General features: G+C 37.9%; 1 protein-coding gene and 1 pseudogene across 11 annotated transcripts; both read left to right on the forward strand.

The window, feature by feature from the left end:
- The first annotated feature begins 627 nt into the window (after positions 1-627).
- Positions 628-15,725, forward strand: LOC143447000 (ATP-dependent translocase ABCB1-like). 10 transcript variants are annotated; one of them, XM_076946929.1, is made up of 29 exons: positions 2,404-3,727; positions 3,880-3,986; positions 4,198-4,297; positions 4,463-4,662; positions 4,830-4,973; positions 5,094-5,198; positions 5,268-5,439; positions 5,917-6,041; positions 6,153-6,366; positions 6,495-6,734; positions 6,893-7,009; positions 7,097-7,309; positions 7,694-7,874; positions 8,075-8,281; positions 8,594-8,740; positions 8,987-9,159; positions 9,412-9,622; positions 9,705-9,854; positions 9,951-10,056; positions 10,223-10,363; positions 10,807-10,963; positions 11,615-11,812; positions 12,056-12,168; positions 12,333-12,426; positions 12,583-12,729; positions 13,401-13,570; positions 13,863-13,940; positions 14,668-14,752; positions 15,500-15,723. In XM_076946929.1, exons 1-27 carry the CDS (start codon positions 3,725-3,727, stop codon positions 13,933-13,935), a joined length of 4,008 nt encoding a protein of 1,335 aa, XP_076803044.1. In that variant the 5' UTR covers positions 2,404-3,724; the 3' UTR covers positions 13,936-13,940; positions 14,668-14,752; positions 15,500-15,723. The 10 variants fall into 10 exon arrangements, with proteins under 10 accessions (XP_076803061.1, XP_076803066.1, XP_076803044.1 ...); XM_076946942.1 differs by having other exon boundaries at positions 13,890-13,940; XM_076946946.1 differs by lacking the exon at positions 2,404-3,727 and adding exons at positions 628-740; positions 2,277-2,358 and having other exon boundaries at positions 13,401-14,752; positions 15,500-15,725.
- Positions 15,726-16,208: 483 nt separating this feature from the next.
- On the forward strand, positions 16,209-22,052 carry LOC143449730 (solute carrier organic anion transporter family member 4C1-like; annotated as a pseudogene). The gene is made up of 11 exons (XR_013114610.1): positions 16,209-16,389; positions 16,714-16,983; positions 17,229-17,408; positions 18,082-18,181; positions 18,454-18,575; positions 18,705-18,965; positions 19,439-19,634; positions 19,886-20,054; positions 20,152-20,312; positions 20,686-20,888; positions 21,420-22,052. The product of XR_013114610.1 is annotated as a solute carrier organic anion transporter family member 4C1-like (transcript).
- The last annotated feature ends 1,490 nt before the right edge of the window (positions 22,053-23,542 follow it).

Raw genomic sequence — 23,542 nt, forward strand, 5'->3', positions numbered from 1 at the left:
TACCATTTTGTACCAAAGAGATACCAAAATTATGAACATGCAGATAGTGTCTTGTTTTTTTTTAGGAACATTGGGTGCTTTCTGTTGTTGTACACTGTTTAAGGTGGTATTCCTCGTTGATTTTCTAGTCGTCCTTATTTTTGAGTTGAGACTGATGGCAACCCTGACTATAGATCACAGATTATTTTATGATTTTCTCTCCCAAAAATTTTGTCTAAATTCAACTAAATGTTATCTTTGTATGTTATTTTTTGTTGTGAAAAATTAATTTAGACGACTCATTTTTACACTTCAGCATTTTTTGCCAGACATTCTTTTTCATGACATGGTCTTGTGTGGATGGTGCCACCCTAAAAGAAGGAAGAACTTAATAACGTCAAAATAAGATTAATAAGACATATGCCGGCCAGTTTATCATGTGGACAAAGTTGTTGGCAAAAAAAATAAAAACTGCAAATAACTGCTAATAAACAAAACCTGTGTTAACAAAGCAAAGATTATGTTTTTAAAAATAACACGTGCGTTGAGAAGCGGAAAATACTCGGAAGAACTAATAAATAACAAACCGTAATTTTAATAAAATAACGCCTCAGGGAATGGATAGACCGATAGTGATAGTGATAGATAGTGTTTTTGTAACTGTTCTGCACTTTACCATGAGAGAAACAGGGCGTAATATGCATTGAAATTAGTAGAATCAAAGGCCTCTGAAATGGACCGTACGAGTGCATCATAAAAGAGTGAGTAGCCTAAGCATTGCTTTAATATATTGTTTTATTGAAGCAATATTCAAAAATACAATTTTAATGTTGAACTGATATATCTAAACCGACGTGCATGTTGCAAATATGTTCGGTTGGTAAAGGTAAGCTATAGCCTACATCAAAATGTGGAGCAGCATTTTTGTTTGCAATAGTTGCGCGGTATCATGACATGACCAAACTCGTTTCCAGTCTATAAAGTATAACAGGTTTTGCCCAACATTTAGCGCGCTAATTGATTTGCATATCTGGCTAAATAGACCATACGTGTTTCGCCAGCAGGCACCATTATTGAAAAGTATTGCTTAATTTAATGTCCGATTCAAATCACGAATCAATGTCACTGCAGTGGAAGCTTTTATTGTTCAATTTGAAAGTATTTTTATTCAAAAACATAAAACTTTTTGAAAAATTGGATAAGTAATTACAGAGATAACTCATTAATTTATGAAATTTCGAGCTTACCGATACATAATTTTGATCGTGACGAAAATGTATGCATGCTATAAGTATAAGGTATCAACGTTATGATAACTTTCTATGATTCAAAGAGGTATGGTATGTCGTCAGGTTGCGTTATGTTTGTTCGAGCAAATTCGGAACTGATACTTGCTTCTTTTTCCAATCATTTCATCTATATTTAACTTAATAAAGTTAAAGTTTACGCAGATCACTCAACATCAATAACCAGTCACTTTATTTGTTTTATTTGATATGTGTTGCTGTTAAGTCTAACATGCTACTGACGTACTTTATAGATATATGCATGGTCGTCATATAATTTTCCAAACATATATTGCTTATTTTGTCACGCTCTGGTTACTCTTGTTTTGTCAGTTTCTAGGTTTTGCATTGATAATAATTTAACTTGCATAGGTTGGCTAGTCTATAGGCTACTTTATATTCAAAACGTGCGTTGTTAAAAGAATTGCATTGGGACTACATACTACTGTATACCCCAATAGTAACTAGTAGTTAGTAATAGTATAACTAACACTATTAAGTAACACTAGTAGTAATTAGTAGTAGAGCTACTAACTACACTATAGCATCTTCGATGGTCATAATACTGAGTACATTTGTGTATAACTTGTTCTTCTTAGTATTTTCACCACATTACAATATCAAACATATAATCGTTGCTGTCTCCGTCATAATTGGTGGCAAATTTGAGATGATTTTTCGGTATTAATTGCTTCATCACTATCGTCCTCGCACTTGCGCTTCACTTGAATAACATGTTCGAGTAAACAGTTTTGAAAAAATATTCAACAATATTTTTGACGTGTTAATTTGATTATTGTATTGTTTACTTTTCACTACTTGACTGTGGAGAACAAAAAGGATGATGCTAACCATGTTGTAAACTGTTCGAAGAAGAAATTCGCTCACAAACAAGTTTGGTTCTTATTTGCTGACCTAATGACTTTTCTACCACGCTTTCCTTTCCGCCAAAATTTGTTTTTCTGCTGGCTTTGTTGTATTCTGGGTAAACAGAAAACTTTTAATTTTTAGATTTTTCTACGTCACAAAGGAGGCCAAGTTCCTACCAGGGATCCACTTCTTTATAACACCGGTTTATGGCTTGGACAAAACGGTAATACAAACATCTTTCTTGCCAGATGCCGCACATACATTAATGATGAAGTTACGGATAGACTACGATTAAATGGCTGCACTACTTGAAAGATGAAGTCCTAATGATCCAGTCCGACTAACATCAAATACAGTAACTGCATATCAGGTTTCGTGCATTCAGGCCCAATAAGAAGGGTCAGCCGAGGCGGTACCAGAGGTCCTATGCAATCATTTTATATGCCTGCATGCAATCTGCTAAGAATTGGCCAAATCTAGTGTTGGATAAGCGGCAGTGTTGAATTTGAAATCGCAGATTGTCCGCACTCTGGCCCATTTTAATGGGCGGAAAGTAGACAAATCGGGTGAAATAGATAGATTGCCTGTAGGATCAGAATGGCGTCTTTCCGTTCTCAAATCAGGAAAAATTAAATCGCTTCTTAAATTATTATCTTTTGAAGTACAGCATCTCACTTTTTGTTGAATATTTTCTTTTATTTCCAACATTGTTTGAAAGTAGTTCTCTTGATGTCTGTGAGCAGCCTATAACTTCGTTCGAGGGCAGCGATTGAGCACAAAGTTCACGGTTGATTGCACATGAATGAAAATAGGGAACGTATTAGGTTAAAACAGGTCATGCGTTGTGAAGTAGGACGCTCAAAGTGTGGTAATGGTGATATTAGACTGCGTATCAAGAATAGGTCAGTCGGTCACCCAACGACTTTTTCCTGTCGGTTTACAAATGGGTCAGTGATGTTCAGCTGCATTTGCAAATCATTATCGGTTTCCTATGCCGCGTACCTTTTTTTGCTTTGGACTGGTGTTCTCTTTGTAGTGTTTGGAAGTTGTTATGAAATAGGCTGCCATTATTTCACCGGAAAAATTCGTACGCTCAAAGTATACCTGTATACAGGTTATATGCATATTTTTTTAAGCCAGCATCATTGTGGTCGTGAATTGCCTAACTAACATATTTGTTACTATGTCTGCAACGTCAGAACCTATTCTTAGTGCAACATTGTAAAATTATAAGCCCATAAGCAAGTTCCAAGTACAGTCATTCGGTTGTTTAGCAATTTATGATGAATTTGGTAGTCATTGAATTTTTGAATCTAGTTTACATTGCACTGCAGACCTATGTCAGGATTGAATATTGAGGATTGAGTACATTATCATGTCATGACTTGCTTCATTTTCTATTAACTCATTACTCCTTCCAATACAGGCCTTAAAATTGGAGCGCTAAAGTACAAAAGACTCAAACTTTTTTAACCGCTTCTTGTTTTGCTGCATCACACAAATTTTTTATTTATGCAAAAAGTTTTTTTCAGCATAGCTTGAATCATTTTTGCATTGCTTGGTGGCTTTAGGGCCCAGCAAAGAACAGAATGGTATGTTCTGGTCTTTGTTCATGTTATAAATGATATTTGGTAGTTAATGATATTGTGGCAATTTTACAAGTATACGTTTCATAAAAGTTTTTGCATACTTTAAATGCAAGTTTCGATTATTATTTTATTGTTAATTTATCAACGTTGTTTAGGAGAAGCAAGTTTCTTTGTCACCTGAGGCTCAGAAGTTGTTGAACAAAGAAGATAGAAGTAAAATTTGGGTTAAGAGGAAATCACAGGAAATTGCTGGAATTGAAATGTTGGTTAATTGTCTTCAAAAATGTAACTTTACACTGTCTCAATCTTTGTGCAGTGTTTGTTGTATGTACCGTTGTACTGCACCAGTTACTACTAACAATAACATAGGTAGAAAACATCCTTTGATAGTTGTACCTGGGCATACTTAAAAGAACCATCTCTTTAGCTTGCTTTACCACTAGGAAATATGTTTAATTTCATGCTTTTCCCAGGAAACAAGATCTAAACAAAACAGAAGACTGTGTGCAAACCGACCAAAATGACAACAGAGCAAATGAAGATAAAGTTCAACCAATCTCTTATTTTGCATTGGTAGGTGCTTGTAATGGAAGGATGGTTTCACATTAATCGTATTTTTGATGTTATTAGTCATTCAATTAAAATGTTAAATCAATGTGTTATTATTTACTGCTGATAGGATCATTGTTGTCATAATAGCCTATATAATTATATGAGTTATTATGTCTCTTTTTTCAGTTCCGATATTCCAACTGTCTTGACTGGTTTCTATTTATTATTGGAACAGTATTTAGTCTTGCAACTGGTGCTGCCACACCGATTTTATTTGCTGTCTTTGGTGATTTAACAACACAGTTCACAGATTTTGGTGTTTATTCAACGTGCTTCTTCACTTACAAGTTATGTGCAATGCAAGGAGTGATCAATTTGACTGAAGTGTAAGTGCTAGTGGCAAAGAGCAATGCACTGTTTGTGTTAGATTTACAGCAAAAATTTCACATATCCATGCATTTGTCCAGCTTGATATAGATTTACATAAAGTAATTTATATTGAAGCAAGTTAGGAACTGATAGCATTTTAACATTTTTGTTGTTTTACATTCAGTGAATGGAATGTTACTATCATTAATGTTGTTAATAATTTTGAGTCAAACAGCATAGACACATGTGTTAAATTTGTTTATGTGGCATGCACTACATTTGTCGGTGCAATGGTCTACATGGCATGTTGGTCGACACTTGCCACAAGGTAAGTTGCATGTACCATTGTAAACTACACTTTAATAGTTTAGTGATTTCTGAAATTCATGTTCAGGATTTATTAGCGATGTGCTTGTACTTTATTATATAAGTTGTTTTCTGATTTTAGGCAAATCGAAAAAATACGTTTGAAGTTTTTTCATTCTGTTCTTCGGCAAGACATGACCTTTTACGACCTTCTATCAGCTGGAAAATTAAACAATCGATTAAATGAGTAAGTTATAATAAATGGAAACTTGTTATCGGTATCATTGGAAAAGTGATTGGCATTTCATTTTACCAGCAACATGACCAGAATAAAGCAAGGCATTGGTGACTCGATGGGAATGACTCTTCAGTTTACCGGTGTTCTGATTGGCTGCATTGTTGTTGCTTTCATACGTTCATGGAAAATAACATTGGTCAATCTTGCCGGCGTACCTTTTCTAGGAATTGTTGCAAGCATTTTGTTCAAGGTAGCGATGAGAATTAATTGTAGATTGCTGTCAGTAGTTTTTGGTGGTTTTTCAAAAAGTTAGTTATTTGTTATTCTGATGTGACACCTCGTTGCAGAGTTTCTCTGCAGTAAACTGATTAAAATAGTAATTATTGTATTGCACCCATGAGTACAGTTTGTTGTTTGGTAACTCTTTTAGCTGGTTTAGATGTAAATGTTATCTCATAAGGTAGAAATGATTATTTGTTATCAAAATTAAAGGTTTTCAAGTGAGTATGTAAATTTGACATGGGTGCAGTTACGTTACAAGGGAACCGATTAAAGTATCATAAGTATTCCAAGCACAAGTATAATGGACATAATTATATATTTTGGTGTGTCTGTTTAATTATTATCAATTTATCTACGTATTGAAATAACGGTAACTTATGATAGGTGTGTGTGGTACAAGCAGTTTATAAGTTTTAGTAGTTTATATACAGTATGTTATATAAAGGTCAACACACTGTACTCAGAGAAGGAGCTTAATGCGTATGCGAAAGCTGGATCGATTGCTGAAGAGGCATTTCTTGCAATTCGAACTGTTGTTGCATTTGGCTGCCAAGACAAGATGATTGACAGGTTACATTTTCTGTTTATGACGTATAAGGCAGCTTACACTTCTTAATCAGTTAGCTAGTGTGACGTCTCCAAATTCAGATTTTCATGTTAAGCGACATATTTTGAGCGCAGATATTCTTCTAATTTGCACCAAGCAAAGGTTGTTGGAGCAAAGAAACGAACCTTGCTTGGCCTCAGCTTGGGCATAAACCGCTTCATCGTGTTTGCGATGTACGCAGTGTCCTTCTGGTATGGGTCGATACTGGTCATTGACGGAGAAATATATGTTGGGGATTTTGTAGCTGCGTTTTTTTCCGTCATTTTTGTGGCATTTTCCCTTGGTCTGGTATGGACAATCATAACACTTTTTACGTAGATTGCTATATTAACTCCCCGAAAAACTTTTTATTTTTATTTGTTTTATTGTTGGGGAATTCCCTACTTTGATATCTCTAATCGTGAAAATATTTTTAGATCATGAAAAACATTGAATATTTTACTGAAGCTACAAGCGCTGGTGCTCAAGTATTTTCAGTGATAGACAGAAAATCAAAAATTGACGTCTTTTGTAAAGATGGTGTCAAACCATCTGAATATGAGAGCTCTGTGGAAGTTAAAAACGTCACATTCAAATATCCTTCAAGACCCAAGTCGGATGTAAATCACACCAAAATTATATGCATCATATCTTTTCTTTTGAAACGTACAGATAAGGTCTATAAATCTGAATGCAAAGTGTAGAAACGTATGTTTATCAGATGATAATGAGTAGTTAAATGTCAGTCAATCAGGCGCCTATAAAATTAAAACAAGCATTGCATAGTCTTAGGATTAGTTAAACTTGAATAAATTTTAACATTTTCCGCCTTCAGGTGTTGAGGAATGTCAGCTTCACCATACCAGCCGGCAAGAATGTTGCCATCGTTGGACACAGCGGCTGTGGAAAGAGTACAATACTCAAACTCATTCAGAGATTTTATGACATTGATGTTAGTGCAATAATGGTTATTTTGTGAACTAATTTTGTACCATCGTCAAAGGTAAAAATTTTCAGTCTCCTTACTTTTTCCCAATAGGATGGTGTTCTTTCAATTGGTGGTCATGACGTTCGATCTTTAAATGTTCGTTGGCTTCGTGAGCAAATTGGTCTGGTTTCGCAAGAGCCAGTGCTGTTTAATACGACAATAGCAGAGAATATTCGTTGGGGTCGTGAAGATGTCTCAGACGAAGAACTGATTGACGCCAGCAAGATTGCAAACGCTTATGACTTCATAAACACCCTTCCTGATGTAAGTTATTTCACAAATAGAACTTGGGCTTGTTTATCTGAATAATATTGGCATTGCATGAAGCTAGTCCAAATATTTTAGGTGGGTAAAGTTAAAGCGTGTGTATAAAACATTGTCACAGTGGGTACTAAGTACGCTTGTCAATATGTAATTAGTTGATAAAGATGGATAGTGCTACATACTTACAGAAGACCAGCATAATTTTTCTCGCAATAGCATTTGTTTTATTCTTGTCTTAGAACATCTAACATTCACAGAACCATACTGTAAGGACATTAGAGCAATATCATATCACAGTAGGAAAAAATAATAATTTATTCCTAAGATCCAAGATATCTTCAAACACTGATAGGATTGTTCTCACAAAAATAATTATAAATTTAGAAATTTGACACGATAGTTGGTGATAGAGGGACAAAAATGAGTGGAGGGCAGAAACAGAGGATTTCGATTGCTCGAGCGGTCATCCGCAATCCAAAAATTCTTCTTCTCGATGAAGCAACATCTGCTCTAGATGCTGAGAATGAAGCTCTGGTGCAGTCTGCTCTTGAAAAAGCATCTCAAGGTTCAAGACAGCTTTTTTATGATTTAATCTTGAGACGAACGCAGTTTAAATGATAACTTAGGAATCCTTTGCTCGTTTGAACCATTTAAACATAAAAATGCCACTGTTATTATTAGAATGTTTGTCATCATGTAGATTAGTTCAAAAAACAAGTAGTATAAGCAATGAAATGAAATATTATTATGAGCCTGACCTTGCAGACCGCACTACAATTATAATTGCTCATCGATTGTCGACCATCAGAGGAGCAGACAAGATCATTGTGTTGGATGGTGGTGAGGTAAAAGAAGGAGGAAGACATGAGGAGCTGATGGAAGTTGATGATGGCATCTACAGGAATCTAGTCAGCACTCAACTCATCAAGGATCAAGAGCCAGCCTTGCCGAATGACTTGGACATATCCAATGGTTGGTCTCTTCGTTACAACTTACAACCCATCCATGGTCGGCATGACAGTACATCTTCATTGCTAGTCCCTTTTTATGACATAACAATCATCCGCGCAATAGCACGAGTCTCTCCATTGGTATTATTAATAAAGATACACGTTGTAAAGATTAGCACACTGGTTTACACTGCTGGGTTAGATTTAATGCTTTTGCTAGCTTTATTTAAGTTGTTAGTGTGTGGTTTTAATAGTACATGATCACAAGCATCAAAAGTTGTCGTGCCACTGCGTACATTGAACCATTTCACTCTGTTTATTGTTACCCACAAAGGAAATGGCAAGATAAACAAGAAACAGGCCGGGGACATATCCTTGGAAGATGAGCAAAAAGAAGACGAGGAGGATCATGACATGCTCACTGATGCTCCATTTAAAAGACTCTGGATGCTAAGCAAGCCAGAATGGCTGTTCACAGCAAGTAGGCGTCTCACAATGTGCAAATGCTTTCACGAATTGCTTGCACACAGGTTTTTGTAAGGTTTTACTTTGGTGGCCACCAATCAATTTTAAGAGACTTCTACTTTTAAAGATTACCTGCTAATTTTGACAGATCGTTGGAGAAATTTAAGAGACCATATTAGTCCCCCAAAAATACCTTTATAAAACCACGCTTGCATAAACAGGCTAGTTAAAATCTCGATCCAAGAATTCATTCTTCCTCCAGTTGGATGTTTCTTCGCGATAATCGCTGGAGCAGGAGATCCTCTTCTTGCTCTCGTTTTTGGTGAGGTGCTCAAGATTTTCACGACGACAAACGATCAGTTGCACCGGGCGAGGATTTACAGTCTCACGATGTTTGGACTCGGAGTGTCCACGTTTTTTTGGTTTTGGATGAAAGTAAGAGCAGTGTCTTTTATTGACAGTGTTTGCTTTTGAAAGCATGAATGTCATAGGAGTTCCACATATAGTATAAGGAAGGGTCACACCATTAGTAATTCGAAAGCTTTTTGGCAGGCTACAACTGTTTTACCTACCTGTGCGTCACTTGCCCAATTAAAGTCTCTTTAAAATAAATGTGACGTTTTTACTATAACGACCTACCATTTTACAGTTTGTATATTCACCCCGTATTTTCTCCAATCGCTTTAGTCGGTTTTCCTCTCCAAATCGGGCACGGGGCTAACCGAACGTTTGCGCAAAGCCGCGTTTCGTGCAATCCTGAGGCAAGACTTGGCCTTCTTCGATGAACCGAGCAACAGCAGCGGAACTTTGTCCGCTCGTCTCTCATCAGACGCCGGCAAAGTTGACGGTTGTATTGGAACAAGAGCCGGTCTTTTGTGTCAAAATTTCGCTGCCGTTGGTATGTGCTTCATGCTTCATGCTTGCGGTTTTACGCGAAAATAACGTGTTAAGTTTTCTAATTTTGAACCCTACTCTGCCAGGTTGTGCAATCAGCATCGCGTTTGCTTTCAGCTGGCAGATGGCGCTGCTGATGTTAGCGGTAGTACCTTTCGTCGCACTGGGCAGCATGCTGGATATGTTTCTAATCACCGGCCATAACAAGACGCAACAAAATACACAGGAGAGCGCAGGTATTGAAATGAGGCCCGCTAGGGACCATCTGACAGTCTAATTGAAAAAGTTCCTCTCGGCATTTTCTCGATAAATTGTCTCTTGGTTCCTTGCAGCTGATCTCGCTTCCCAGAGCATCAGGAATATTCAGCTTGTGGCATCTTTAACGAAAGAGGCAGAGATATACCGGAAATATGAGAGCATGCAGAACATGAGCAGCAGGTGTGAGCGGATTAAACCACATCGGTTATTTCCCTTAGTCTTAGATCTACAACGTCTGGATAGAAACCATACTGAACAAAGCAGTTGAACATGCTTTAGATTAGAATTTTGCCTAAACGTCAAACGTGTTTGGAAAAGAAAAAAATTTGTCTTGAAATTTTTGCAGACGGGACATCAAGAAAGGCCTCCTAATAAGTGTTTCCTACGGATATTCGCAGTCCGTCATCTTGTTCGTTTTCGCTTCTGTCTTTCGACTCGGAATACATTTGGTCGCCAACGGAGAACTTGAATTCGAAAGAGTTTTTTCGTAAGTTGAGTTGACGATAGCATGTGACATGTGAATTGAGTGATCAAACAAATTATTTACCGAGCAACACAAAGTATGTAAACCACCAAGCAATTTAACCTATTGCGCCGCTGAAGGCTGCTGGAATGTCATAACGAAGTGACTATGTAGCGTGTAGGTCACACAGCCTGTTGTTAAGGAAAGCCGGTTAGGTTGGCTGCTAACCGTTAGCAGAATGAATACGCAAAAAGTTGATTTTAGCTGTTTTAGGTTTTATTGGAGTTAAATTTAGATTAAAAAGTAGATTTACGTTAGGTGCAAGTTATTACGCTATAAATTTTAAGTTAGGTTAACAAGAAACTGTGAAAAATAGCTTTGATCGTACGACTTTCTCCGGTGAAATAGTGGCAGCCATTTCATAAGCTTTGATGCATTCCCTTACTAAGCTGTCATTCAACTCGCAGAATCATCCTGGCGTGCATATTCGGAGCGATGGCTTTAGGACAGAACAGCGCTTTCGTTCCCGACTACGCTGAAGCGAAAATCGCAGCAGCTCGAATCATCGCTCTTCTTGACAGAAGACCGAAGATCGACATATACAGCGATGAAGGACTACAACCGGTACCACGCTTTGATGTTTCCTTAATACCTAGTGCGAGCTGTCTTTATGACACTTTTCGGGCCATTTGGGTTTATTGAGCTTGAGTGTAGCTGAAAGTTTTTCTTTTCCTTGCCCTTTTCCTGAAAGAAAATTAGGGTTTAGGCTTTTAACAATTAATTAGCCCAGTTATTGTCCAGGCATAATTGTAGTAATTAAAGTTTTAAGTGGACTTTCACTTACCATGCCATGGACTTAATTGAAATCAAAGTTCATCAAGAAAAGGCGAAACGTCGCAGTTTTCACAGTTAATAGAATGATGGCAATGAAATTAAATGCTAAGTTTTAAGTAGAAAGAAACGACTCTACACATGCCGCGTCCGAAACTAGCACAAGAAAAAACAGAATGTGCAAGTTACGAGTAAAACAAAAACCTTCTTAGTTTTTATTTCGACTGATTGTAGGTTTCTTGAATTTTCGGAAAGATGCGTCTTTTTTGGTTTTTATACCAATGCTTTGTTATTAAAAAGTTCAGTGTAGTTACTGTAATTAGCAAGCAATTTGTAAAAGTTAATGCGAGTTATTTAAAGACGAAACTAGAATTAAGACGCGTATTTGCCACTTTCCTTTCCAAAGATAATCTAACATTGACATTTTGCCAACTTTTTTTAAAGGACTTTTGCAAAGGAGCGATCGCCTTAAAATCGATCAAGTTCAAATATCCGACCCGACCTAACATGACCTTGCTTGACCAGCTTAACCTCACAGTGGAGAGTGGTCAGACCTTGGCGCTCATTGGTCAATCTGGCAGCGGAAAATCGACCACAGTCCAGCTTATTGAAAGATTCTATGATGTGGATGAAGGACAACTGGTATGATGATGCACCAAAACGCAACAGCTTCAGTGTTGAATATCATGACATTCTGAGAGCATTTACTTTGCCACTGAGTACTTTTTCGCTTGATTTGAACTGAAAAGAATACTTTTTGCCGGGCAATATTTGTAAACCCCGTTATTTTGATTTGTGCTACAGTTAATTCGGTTTCTACGTTAAATCTGTTGCTATTATGCTGTAGCACGGTAATTATGACGATCGATTTTCCATGTTGCGCAGTTGATTGACGGAGTGGACGTGAAAGAACTGAATGTGAATTGGCATCGTCAGCAGATCGGTGTCGTCACTCAGGAGCCGACCTTGTTTGATGACACCATCCGAGCAAACATTAAGTAAATGAAAGACACTTCTACAAAGTGTCTTCTATTGTCTATGCATTCTTAAATACATCGCTTTAAAGTGAACCCGAATCCCTTGTCAACACCAACTGCGTTGTCAAATAGAATAAGTGGGAGCGGAATCGGTTTTCACGATGTGTTTTGAACTCTTCCACCAGGTTGGGCGACTGTTCAAGAGATGTGGACGATGATGAGATGCGCAGAGTCTCCAAGATAGCGAACGCTCATGACTTTATTCAACAACTACCGCAGGTATGGTGACGTAGAATCATTGTGACGTCATAACTTAACTATGGTGACGTCAGACAAGCAGCTAAAGCTGTCGCCATTCCTGTCTTGGGTAAACACAGACCGCAAGGACGATTCTTCAATGGTTGTGTACTTTGTGGTGAGAACATTTTTTTCCAGAAATACGACACGATTTGCGGTGAAGATGGGAGCCAGTTGTCAGGAGGACAAAGACAGAGGATCGCGATCGCGCGTGCTCTTCTGAGAAATCCGAAGATTCTTCTTCTGGATGAAGCAACATCCGCTCTGGACGCGGAGAGCGAAAAGGTAGGAATGAAATCGATTCGTGTAACTCATACGTGTCAAACTCCCGGCCCGCTTTACAATACAACTTGGCCCGCAATGCTATTTTATACATCTAAATATTTCCGGCCCGCGAGATCATTGTACAGTACTAAACTTACATTTTTACTGCAAGAAATAAGATTATAACAAATCGCACAGTACAGCAGCACAACAGTTGCCCCATCATACGATAGAATGAAACGATTTATTTTAACACTTGTAATCTGGGCTGCTTTTTTCTTTATTGTTTGTTATTTCTTCAGTACTTTTGCAAGGAAATGAATGAAACATAATGATGTAAGAGAAGAATAACCAAAAATAGCCCAGTCAAGAATCGTCAAAAACATCAAAAATTTGGTGTTGTTTCGCTGCCTGTTCCAATTCATGTACTCGTGTCACGAAACGTTTAATCAAGTTTTATACTTACGGCCCGCGGCGTTAAATAAGTTTTGAGTTTTGGCCCCTGGTGCGATTAAGTTTGACACCCCTTGTGTAACTCGTCTAAAAAAGATCACCATCCCACCTCTGTCGGATGATGTAGCACCGAACTTCATCGCCGTTGTTATTTAAAATTCGTATTAAAATAATGCAGTGATAAAACATCGATTTCAGTTTTTTGGCGTAACTTCATATTCTTTATTTTCTACGATAAGATCGTACAAGCGGCGCTGGACCAAGCCACGGAAGGAAGGACTTGCATCATCATCGCTCACCGTCTGTCCACTGTGATGAACGCTGATCAAATAGCGGTCATCGACGATGGTAGGGTGGTCGAAACTGGGACCCACGACCAACTTCTTGCACTTCGCGGAGCTTACTATCGGTCAGTGTGCCCCTGGAGCGTAATGGTGGCGAGTTCCGTTTGCACCACACTTCATGTTTCTTCTTTTATGTTATGTTATGCAATCTGCAATTCTACGGCTCAAGTTAACATGTTCAAATCATCAAAAACGTAAAAATTGTTGATGTTCTGGAGTGTAAAATGAATAGCCAACGCATACGCAAACGAACAGAATGGCACCCATATAGGCAAGCTAAGACGGGTTTGAAAGACCGGGATTTTATATGAACCAACGAAATTGCATTGATAATAATTAAGTGAACTTTCATTACAGGCGAATTTTGCTGTGTTTTGCTTTTAGGTTGGTGAACGCCCAACTCACGTCCGAAGAAGTGATGTCAGATTGAGCAAGGTATTCGTTTTTATAAGTAACGGGTCATTGTATTAATTTTACTTTCATAACCTAATTAGGAGTAATTATTAATACATTTAATATATTTGATACGTCACGTTTTGCTTAAGTGTTAATTGAGTACAAAGAAACGCTTTTTAAGGACATTTACTAAGCGATTGTTTTTGCTTGCTTTTTATGATTTTGAATTTTTTAGTTTTATTGAAGTTTTGTGACAAAGTTTAATTTAATTTTGCATCCATATATTATATTTCCACTGTATTATATTGCTGGAAGCTACGTTTTTAACTGATTTTTTCGCTTTTCTCAAGAATATGTGTTCGAATCAATATGGTTGTATAATTTGCTTCTATAATTTCTTCCTTATAATCGTGTTTTTTTTTCTTCGCAAGCACATGTCTGCCTTGACGATAGGCGCCATTTTGTCCCTAAAGGTTATCTTGTTGCTTATCTAATATCTTCAAGTGTTTTGCAGATTAACGTTGCATGTTCTTTGTAATAAATGCTTTCATGCAAACCAAGTTTGCGCAATCCAGAACCGTAATGATGAAATTCCTCACCCATTTTATGATTTTAAACAACCTCTTCTCAGATCAGATCAACTCATTGCATTTGTCAATTTCTTTACCTGAAAATAACAATTCATAACGGCCATGCCACCAGATGTGATAAATACGTTGCAATTGTAATATTGTGCTTCTTTAATTTATTTCTCTGAAAGTGCAAGGAAAAAGAAGACAACATTGTGGCACTTACAAATTGGAGAATAAGATGGAAAAGGACAAATGTAGCTAATAGTTTAGGCTGTTTTGGTGAGCATGTTTTCATCTTATTGTAGTTTTCGCTCTCCACAGCCTGTAGTGAAAAACAAACGATACGATTTATTGTCAAAAATATATTGGCAGAAATATATCGGTGGCCTCATGCGAAATAGCATCTCACATCAAAACCAGTTAAAAACGTGATCGTGAAATATGTATGTGCTTATGACTGTCGATAGATTCCGACCGAAGTTTAAACTACTTGTTGGGCAACGTTCCCTCTAATTTTTCACGAGTCTGAGCAAACACAATAACTCCCTGAGCGTTCCCTTGGACCACTGTGAGCAACATCAGACGTGCGCACTGTGGCCATTATTATGCGTTTATTTTATTTTTAATTCAGGTTGGATTTTTTTCTTGTGCGCAGCACAGATTTTCTGTGCGCGGAGACCGTGTCAGCAGTGCGCATTTGCGCACGCGCGCAGCTTAGAGGGAACATTGTTGTTGGGTATGCTTTGCCTATGCAAATAGATGTGTTACACTGGTTTTTGCCCTGTATCTGTTACGTTTTTCCCTTGCGGCTGATTGCGCGTTTCCGTGGTTAATCAAGCACATGTGTCTTTTTATCGACGTGTGTCCGACAAGTAGTTGCACTGACAGTTTTGTATTGGAGCTCCTGAGATGAGCTGTGTGAAGACAAACTTAACTTAACTGCTTTTAAATAAAACATGTGCCTGTAATTCTAAGAGTGAGAACAGCAAAACGTAACAGATGCAATGTACATTCCTACTAACGTAGGAAATTTAACCGGATCCATTTGTAGGGAAAAAATCATTGACCTCTTACCAGCCATTGTTGGTTTAAATTGTAAATATCTGTCATCGCTTGTTTGTTATTAGAATTTGAAATGCTGGCCTTTGTTTGCTAAAATTCAGCTTCGTCTAGTAAAAGTTCTTACAACCGATGTAAACCACAGCTCGCATTGCTTGTTTACTGCGAAGAAGATTTGACAATAACAGAGCACATATTTGACAACAAAAGAAGCAATTTAGTTGAACGCAAACCTTGGACCGAAAAAGGCGCATGTCTGGCACTGAACAAAGTTTTCTTCGACCGTGAGACAGGAATGAGACTGGAGGAAGCAGTCGTGCTTGGCGCGGTTATAGCGTTTTTGCTTGCCAAACCCAAACAAATTTCGATATAACAAATGGGTGATCAACAACCAAGCGAATCGTTTATTAGTTAAGATCATGTCGCTTCTATGCAGTCTGTCAGTTTCAAAGTTATTAAATATAGAAAAGCTTTCAAACAAACTTACTTAAGGTTGGTACTTTTACAAGAGAAAAAAACAAAAATAACGTACCACGCTGTAACCACCGCAATTATAGCATAACAAGAGGTAGGCCTAGACCATAAGGCTTATATTTTCAACTTACGTCATGAGCTTCACGTACCAGCTCCTTAAGACAGAGTAATATTGCGTTTGAGAATGAAGAAAACACACAAGATGGAGAAGGATCACGACGACTCATCGGATGGTGACAACCACTCAGAGGATGTGGATGATGGACCAAGTCCGGAGGAAGGAGATTACAAGTTGTTCTGGTTCCTTAGGATCCCGTTCCTCCAGTTCCTGAATAATCCTAACGGCCTTATCGTTATTCATTGTTTATTCGGGATTGCTTCAGGTCATGGACATTACCATAGCGTAGCGAAATATTTTGTACTGTTTTTTCATAAAGGGATGAAAAGCTGTAGCAATACAAAAACTTCCCATTTTTCATTGTTGCACACGGGCAACCAGAATTACTGTACAATAGAAACGATTATAACTTAGAAGAGAAAAAACAAAACAAAGATCTTACTTCAGTGAATGAAGGTTAAAATGAATTTAGATGGCAGATTACTGTATAAACATCAGGTTAATACCTGGCAACGTTTAAACTTGGATTAAACGTATCTTACAGAAACATCTTGTAAATCTAATTTTAAACAATTTCTGCTTTAATTAGGTGCAATGTCAAGTGGAATAGCGAATATCAACGTGGCAGTTCTCGAGCAGCGGTTCGGTTTGAATAGTTCGGATTCGGCGTTGATCGTTGTCGGATACGATATTGCATAATTTTGCGTCCTCACCGTTTTCGTCACCTACTTTGGGGGGAAAAGGCATCGACCGAGATTGGTGACCATCGGGTTTGCAACTTACGGACTAGGATCGTTGGTCTATGCCCTTCCGCACTTTCTCACCGCTCTTTATGAGTTTGGAGGAAGCAACTTGGAAGGTATTTCTCTTACTTTAAAATCGATTGATTATTTTCATTCCAACTTTGTTATTAATTAAGCCTACTAATAACACTTTGTAAATATAGACCTACCTGCTACGGAATAAGCACTCTATACACGAGATATAGATATTAACTTAGTATCCAAATAATAATTTTAAGTAAAGATTAAATAGGATATTTTGGAAACAATTAATCTGAATGAAAAAAATTAAATTCATTTATTTAACATTTCATCTTTGAAGTTATTTGCATCCCGGACTCTGAGATCGTTTGTGACGAAAGCAGGAAGAATTTGCGTTACAACATGTACATCATTCTGGTCGGCCAGTTGCTCATGGGTAGTGGAGTGACCCCGTTCTACACCCTGGGTCTTGCTTACATCGAGGACAGCGTCTCGAAACGGTCAGCCTCGATATACTTGGGTGAGTGAACCAGCCCGAACTAATTTACATAAATATTCATTACGTTTTTATACGCTTGAATCTGTGCAATCATGCACACCTGGGTGAATGCGTGCGTGAATGCATTCACAAGCGCATGCATTCGTGCACATGTGCACATCTATACTCAGTCGTGGGATTCAGATCGGCTGGTGCTGACTGGTTCTAGGAATTTTAATGGCCTCCGCGAACCGTTTGTTAAAAAGCGTATGTATGGGCCTATGTGTATATCGGCCCCGGGTCAATATGATATGCTGCTATAGTGAGAGAACTGAATGTTAAAATATTTGAATCCCACAACTGCCTATAGGTCCTTATATTGTTCTCTTAAAGTCAATCACTCTCTTTTGCGAATAAACAATGATAGAATGACAATGTAAGAATAAACCAACTTCACCTTTTAAATAATTACAACCTATATAATGATCAAGTGTAAAGACACTAAATCCTATACTGGAAAGTTACTATACCTCCACACTGATGGTGACTGAAAATAGATAACTTCTCTCCCAGAAGTGTACTTGGTATAGTGCAATATATTGCTTATATTCCATCGCATGCGGTTTGATAGATATGGTACTTGACACTATTTAGTTATTACATTAGTGTAAACACTGAGGCTTTTGGAAATAAGCTTATACGAAATGTTTTCCAGGCATTGCAAATGCAGCATCAGCACTAGGACCAGTAATCGGTTTCATAGCAGGTGGAGTTATTTTATCCGATTATTACGTCGATTTCGACAAAGTATCTGAGTAAGTTGCTTGACACACCATATAAGCTACATAAATGGTCATAAAATTTTGTAACCATTGTAGCCTGCATTGACAGATAACGACTTCATAGTAAATAAATAACTGCATCCCGCATTTACGGCTGCACCCTGCAACCAATTGTAAGTTTATTGCAGCAGGAGCCAATCAACAGCCGTGAATGATTTGTAAATATCTCAGCGGGATTCAAAACTTTATCAAACGTACACATCTGCTGTAGAGGTTCTAATATAAGTAAACGTTAAAAATTTTAGACCCCCGCTTCCTAATTACGACCCAAGATGGGTTGGTGCATGGTGGGTATTTCTCTTGGCGGCTATGGAGTTCACTTGGCTCCTTGCGGTACCCATGTCAGGATTCCCAAAACAACTACCTGGTACGTTTTTCGTAATGACTGTGTCTAGTAATCAGGCTTTACATAATGTTGAAGGTGTTGTGCTTTACCTGGTTTTGCAACCAGTAGCGCTTCTTTATTTCGTTTGCTCATTGTGTTATTTGCAAATAGGAACAGCGAAGAACCGGAAAAACAGGGTCTCCGAAGTGCACCAAAACGGGGGCGCTCAAATCGCCAACAAAGACGGTTTTGGTTCCTCCTACGAGGACCTGCCCCGCGCCATCGTCACCCTACTGAAAAACCCTACGTACGTCATAATCACCGTCTGTGGATGCTTGCAATCTCTTCTGATCGCCGGAACAGCGGCTTTCTTTGCCAAGTATATTGAAAATGCTTTCCGAATGTCTGTAGGCGACGCAGCTGTACTGTCAGGTGACTAATTGTAGGCTGCTTATGAAGGATTATAAGTTATATTTGCTTTGCTTTGTAGTGCGCAAAGTTAATCTAGTATAGGTCACAGATAAACCAAACTCGAATCAAATAAAACGGAAATAAGCATAAACTTTTTTTTTCCAAACTGGAATAAGACGCTACAACGATGGACTCCGCATTATTGACTTCCACATTCGAGACGCAAACAACCCTTTTAAAGAACTTGAGAATAACAGCATAATTAAAATTCTTGTATTTCAGTTTATACAGTAAAGTTCTAGTATATTGTTTTATGCCTGACAAGTTCGTTTTTGGTAATTTTCTGGCTTTGTAAACTTTTTTTTGTTATGTCCTCGTTTAATTAGTTGTATCTGTTTTTGTTAATTCGATTTTCGGTTATAAGTCTATTATTTTTCTATACACTAGACTCTTAGGTTTTTCCGATTTATCAAGTTATAAATCATGTGTTTTAGGCGCAGTTAGCGTGCCTGCTGGTGCAGTTGGGAACATTTTGGGAGGACTTTTGATCTAAGTTTATACTTTTAAGTGGAAAACACCAACCATGCTGAAATATTGCTCATTTGCTGTATTCTCGGTGGCTTGTTTGTCATGCTGCTTCCTTCTGCACTGCAGAGACACACAAATAGCAGGAGTCAATGTGCCTTATAGGTAATTCGTGCTTGAATGTCAATGATATCTTTTTCTGCCGGTTTGGTAAAATTTAGTTTGGTAATTCAAACCATGGTAGGCTATAGTTTAGGCTATGACGGATGCAAAAAATTTCCGATCTGTTGAAAACATTTCGGCATTGGGAATACCAACTGTTTGGAAAATTAGTCATTCAACTAAAGATAGGTTAATTTCTATAGTTTTTACCTAATTGATAAATTCGACTAAAGAGACCATTATTAACTTTGCAGTGACAGTTCTTTTAATTCTGTAACTTCCACCAACCTGACGTCATCCTGTAATAGTCACTGTCCCTGCCAAGAAGCTTACTACATCCCGGTATGTGGTCCCGAGGAAGTGACGTATTTCTCAGCTTGCCAGGCAGGATGTACCGAAGTGAATTACTTTGTCCAACCAACGGTGAGCAGCTTCGTAGGGATTCTACCTCAACCAAAGGAACAATTAGGCTGACTAGTTTGAGGCAGTTCAATTTATCTTGAAGGTTAATTTTATTCAGGTTTACAGCAACTGCAGCTGTTTCCCGAATTCAACAGACGAGGCTGTCGACGGTAGGTGCCCATCGCCATGTTCAACTCGAAGCGCGTTCCTGGCGCTGTCGTTTTTCATGGTCATGTTCACGTTTTCCATCTTCACACCTATGCTGGTATCCACTTTCAGGTAAGATCTGATATAATTGCATGGTGACACCACATCACCATCCCTGGGATATTCTAATTTCCTGTCCTAATGACAATGCTCAGCGAAATGAGAATAATGCATTTCATTTTATTTTCATTTGCAGCATCGCAATCACAGCAGCTTGGAGCAAAACATGTTTGAATATATTAATACTGTGTCCCGAAATCATACATTAATACATTTTTTAAATTAAGCAAAATAGGTCGATAGCCTACGCCACTAACGTTTTAAAAAATCAGAAAGGAGGCATTTATTTGAAGTTCCAGTTACAAAAAATTCTCGACGCTTTCATGTACGGCCTATTATAAGTTATAATATTCGGGATAACATTCTTAATACCAAGCATTTTTAGGATTGTGCCAGAATCACTTAGGTCGTTTGCCTTGGGTTTGGAATATTTATTTTACCGTGCTTTGGGGACAATACCAGGACCAAATCTCTACGGCGCTTTTATCGATGCCACTTGCCTTTTATGGCAGGAAACTTCATGCGGTGACAGGGGATTCTGTTGGACGTACAATAACAGAAACATGGCTCTTACTTTTCTTTACCTATGTAAGTTTTCTGTGGCGCTTTCTACATTATTTGCTTATTTAGTTTGAGCTTATAATATTGTCTACAAATGGCAGGGTCCCATTCAAGTAGCTTATATTGGAGATATTTCGTGTGTTTCCATGCTTATAGCCAAAGTCGGGATGTATGCCCAAATGAATCTATATCGCTATGTCACATAACGTTACTATGTATATCTTTTTTGACGAAAATATTTGCGTATGCGATCTATGTTTTTTGGTTAAAATTTAAAAATGTACACAGCTAAAATGTATCTGTATAGTCTACTTTCTACTAATGTGGTGAACCATTGACGGATTGATAAGGAAGAAAATCATGATTGTACCAAACATAGGTGATTGTCGCCCTTATGCAGTAGGCTGTACTACACATCATACTATACGCAGTTTACTGCCGCATGTGGACCTATTACAATCGTTTATTTTTGCGTATGAAAACACTTTTGAAACCTCGGTGCTGTTTTGCTGAGGTTAGTAATGTTTCGCTATGCTCGTTACACGATTTTCATTGCAGCTGTTGTTGGCAACGGTCTCTCTGCTCTATTGTTTCTTGTGGGGAGCTTCACTTACAAGCCCATGTATGTGGCCGAGTGTTCAACTGACATGGACACTGTTCAGCTTTCAACTGACAGTGACAAAGATGGCAACAAGAAGAGCAAAGGTCACACAAATTATCCTTCCTACGACGGAAATTTATACGAAAATGCTAAATTAAACGAGGACTGTACAAAACTCTGAATCGTTATTTTAGCCTTTATATTTCTTGGTTTAAAACAGCAAACTTTTGTAAAAGAATAAACTTTAGCTTGTAATCTCTAGCTCGTAATCTTTAGCTTTCACATCGACTTGGTTTGCTGTTGAAAGTACCAGTACTATAATTTTGTTGTGTTTGTAACTGTTGTGATTAACAGTTCTAGACAGAGGTGTGAATTTTACATAGATTTACGATTATTACGCCGTTCTCTTTAAATCGGAAGGAATTGTGTGGAGTCGAAGCACAGCGCTGTGGGCTTAATTGCTTAATTTGGTAAAGTCCTATTAACCCATTCATAAGGAGTTGCATTGCATTAGCCTGTAAGGTAAATTATAATATGATAGCCTAATAGTCCTAGGCTCATTGTGCGCTGTAATTGGTGCTTTTTTTCATGCAAATAAAGCGGCCGGTATTGCGATATTATGTGGAAGTTGTAAAATGCAGAGTAAGACGGTATCCTGGTTGATTTGGCTGGTTTTAGGTTGACAATGTCAAGTTTGGTAAGAGCCGTGAGTTAGATGTTGGTTGCAGATAATTGGATTCTGAAGTTAGTATTTTTGCTTCAGTAATAACCTTACTCAACTTGGAGTTTAACTTAAGTATTTAGAACACCACACTTAAAGAACAAAAATATTTTCTTCAAGGATTTACTTTACACTTTCAATATCGAAAATTGGGCTATCTAAACGGTCGGTTAAGTCAGTTGTCTAACTGCACAATTAGGCAACTAAGTATCTTATTAATTCAATCCTCCATGCAATGACATATAATTTCTTAAACGACTTTATAAAAAAACGGGATATGCATTCTGAAAACAAACAAGCAAAATACATTTTCTGGTTTTTGTTATCTTGATCAAAATGGCTTTAGCGGTTATGGGAGAAGCGTAAAATGAAACAATTGCAACGCAGCATCATTCCATTTGCTCCCGAAGTTGGCAGAAGTAATTGAATTAGAGCTCTCATTAATTGACAAAGTTGTCTAATGTCATAACATAACCAATGCTGTTCGGAGCGCTATATGAGCGCAGGCTAAACGGGAAATAACGGTAAAATCTGCAAATAAGAAGAAAGCAAAAATACCGTAACATACTATGTAGGCAGTATTAGGCTCCACGCGTTAGCATTTGTCTTAAACTTCTTACAGCCATGTACTACTTGTACAGAAGGTGAGAATTTTAAAATACTTTTAATTTTTACTTTTACTTTTTTTTTGTTTTGAAATACTTTTCGGCAGCGACTTTACCGGTTGTTTAACGTCCGTGCCAAACGCCTGACAATTGAAAGTTTAGGCGTCCCGTCTAGTTTAGGCGTCCCGTCCCGTCTAGGCCACCAGCTGGCCAGACTCCCGTCGGCTTAGCCGGATTAGCGCGCTGGACTTCTAATCCAGAGGTTCCGGGTTCGAGACCCGGCAGGGATTATTTGGCTTAATATTTTAAAAAGCTAATCACTTAACTCTACATATTTTCATCCTAAATTGAGAAAACCGTTAACATCATCGTCTACGGCTTCTATAAAGTAAATCTAGAATGAAACAATCTGGATTGGTGCGTTGTATTTATCCTCGATTAAACATCGTTGCTTGGATCTGTGAATTTTATACAGCCACGAGTAAAACAACCGTGATATTAGTGCTAAATTAAACCTTTACCTAGTTTTGTGGTAATTATTATAAGAACGGAAATCCATACAAAACATCAGGGTCAGGATGGCCGAGTGGTCTAAGGCGCCAGATTCAAGCAGAGGCATAGTCGCTTTGTGCGGCTCTAGAGGCGTGGGTTCGAATCCCTAGTAGTAGACTAGATATCTGTTGAGATCTGCCCGCGGATGTTCGCATCCTGCCGACAACGCTGACATAAAATTACAATTTCATAAGTGATTCGA

The sequence above is a fragment of the Clavelina lepadiformis genome, chromosome 1, assembly GCF_947623445.1.
Source record: "Clavelina lepadiformis chromosome 1, kaClaLepa1.1, whole genome shotgun sequence".
In the NCBI taxonomy this organism is placed as follows: Eukaryota; Metazoa; Chordata; class Ascidiacea; order Aplousobranchia; family Clavelinidae; genus Clavelina; species Clavelina lepadiformis.

What these genes read in the sequence shown, in the direction of transcription:
- LOC143447000 (XM_076946895.1), top strand. An exon ending in GTGATCAATTTGACTGAAGT is followed by an intron (nt 4,663 to 4,829) that starts GTAAGTGCTAGT and finishes TTTTACATTCAG; the next exon opens with TGAATGGAATGTTACTATCA. An exon ending in TCAAAATTTCGCTGCCGTTG is followed by an intron (nt 9,623 to 9,704) that starts GTATGTGCTTCA and finishes CTACTCTGCCAG; the next exon opens with GTTGTGCAATCAGCATCGCG.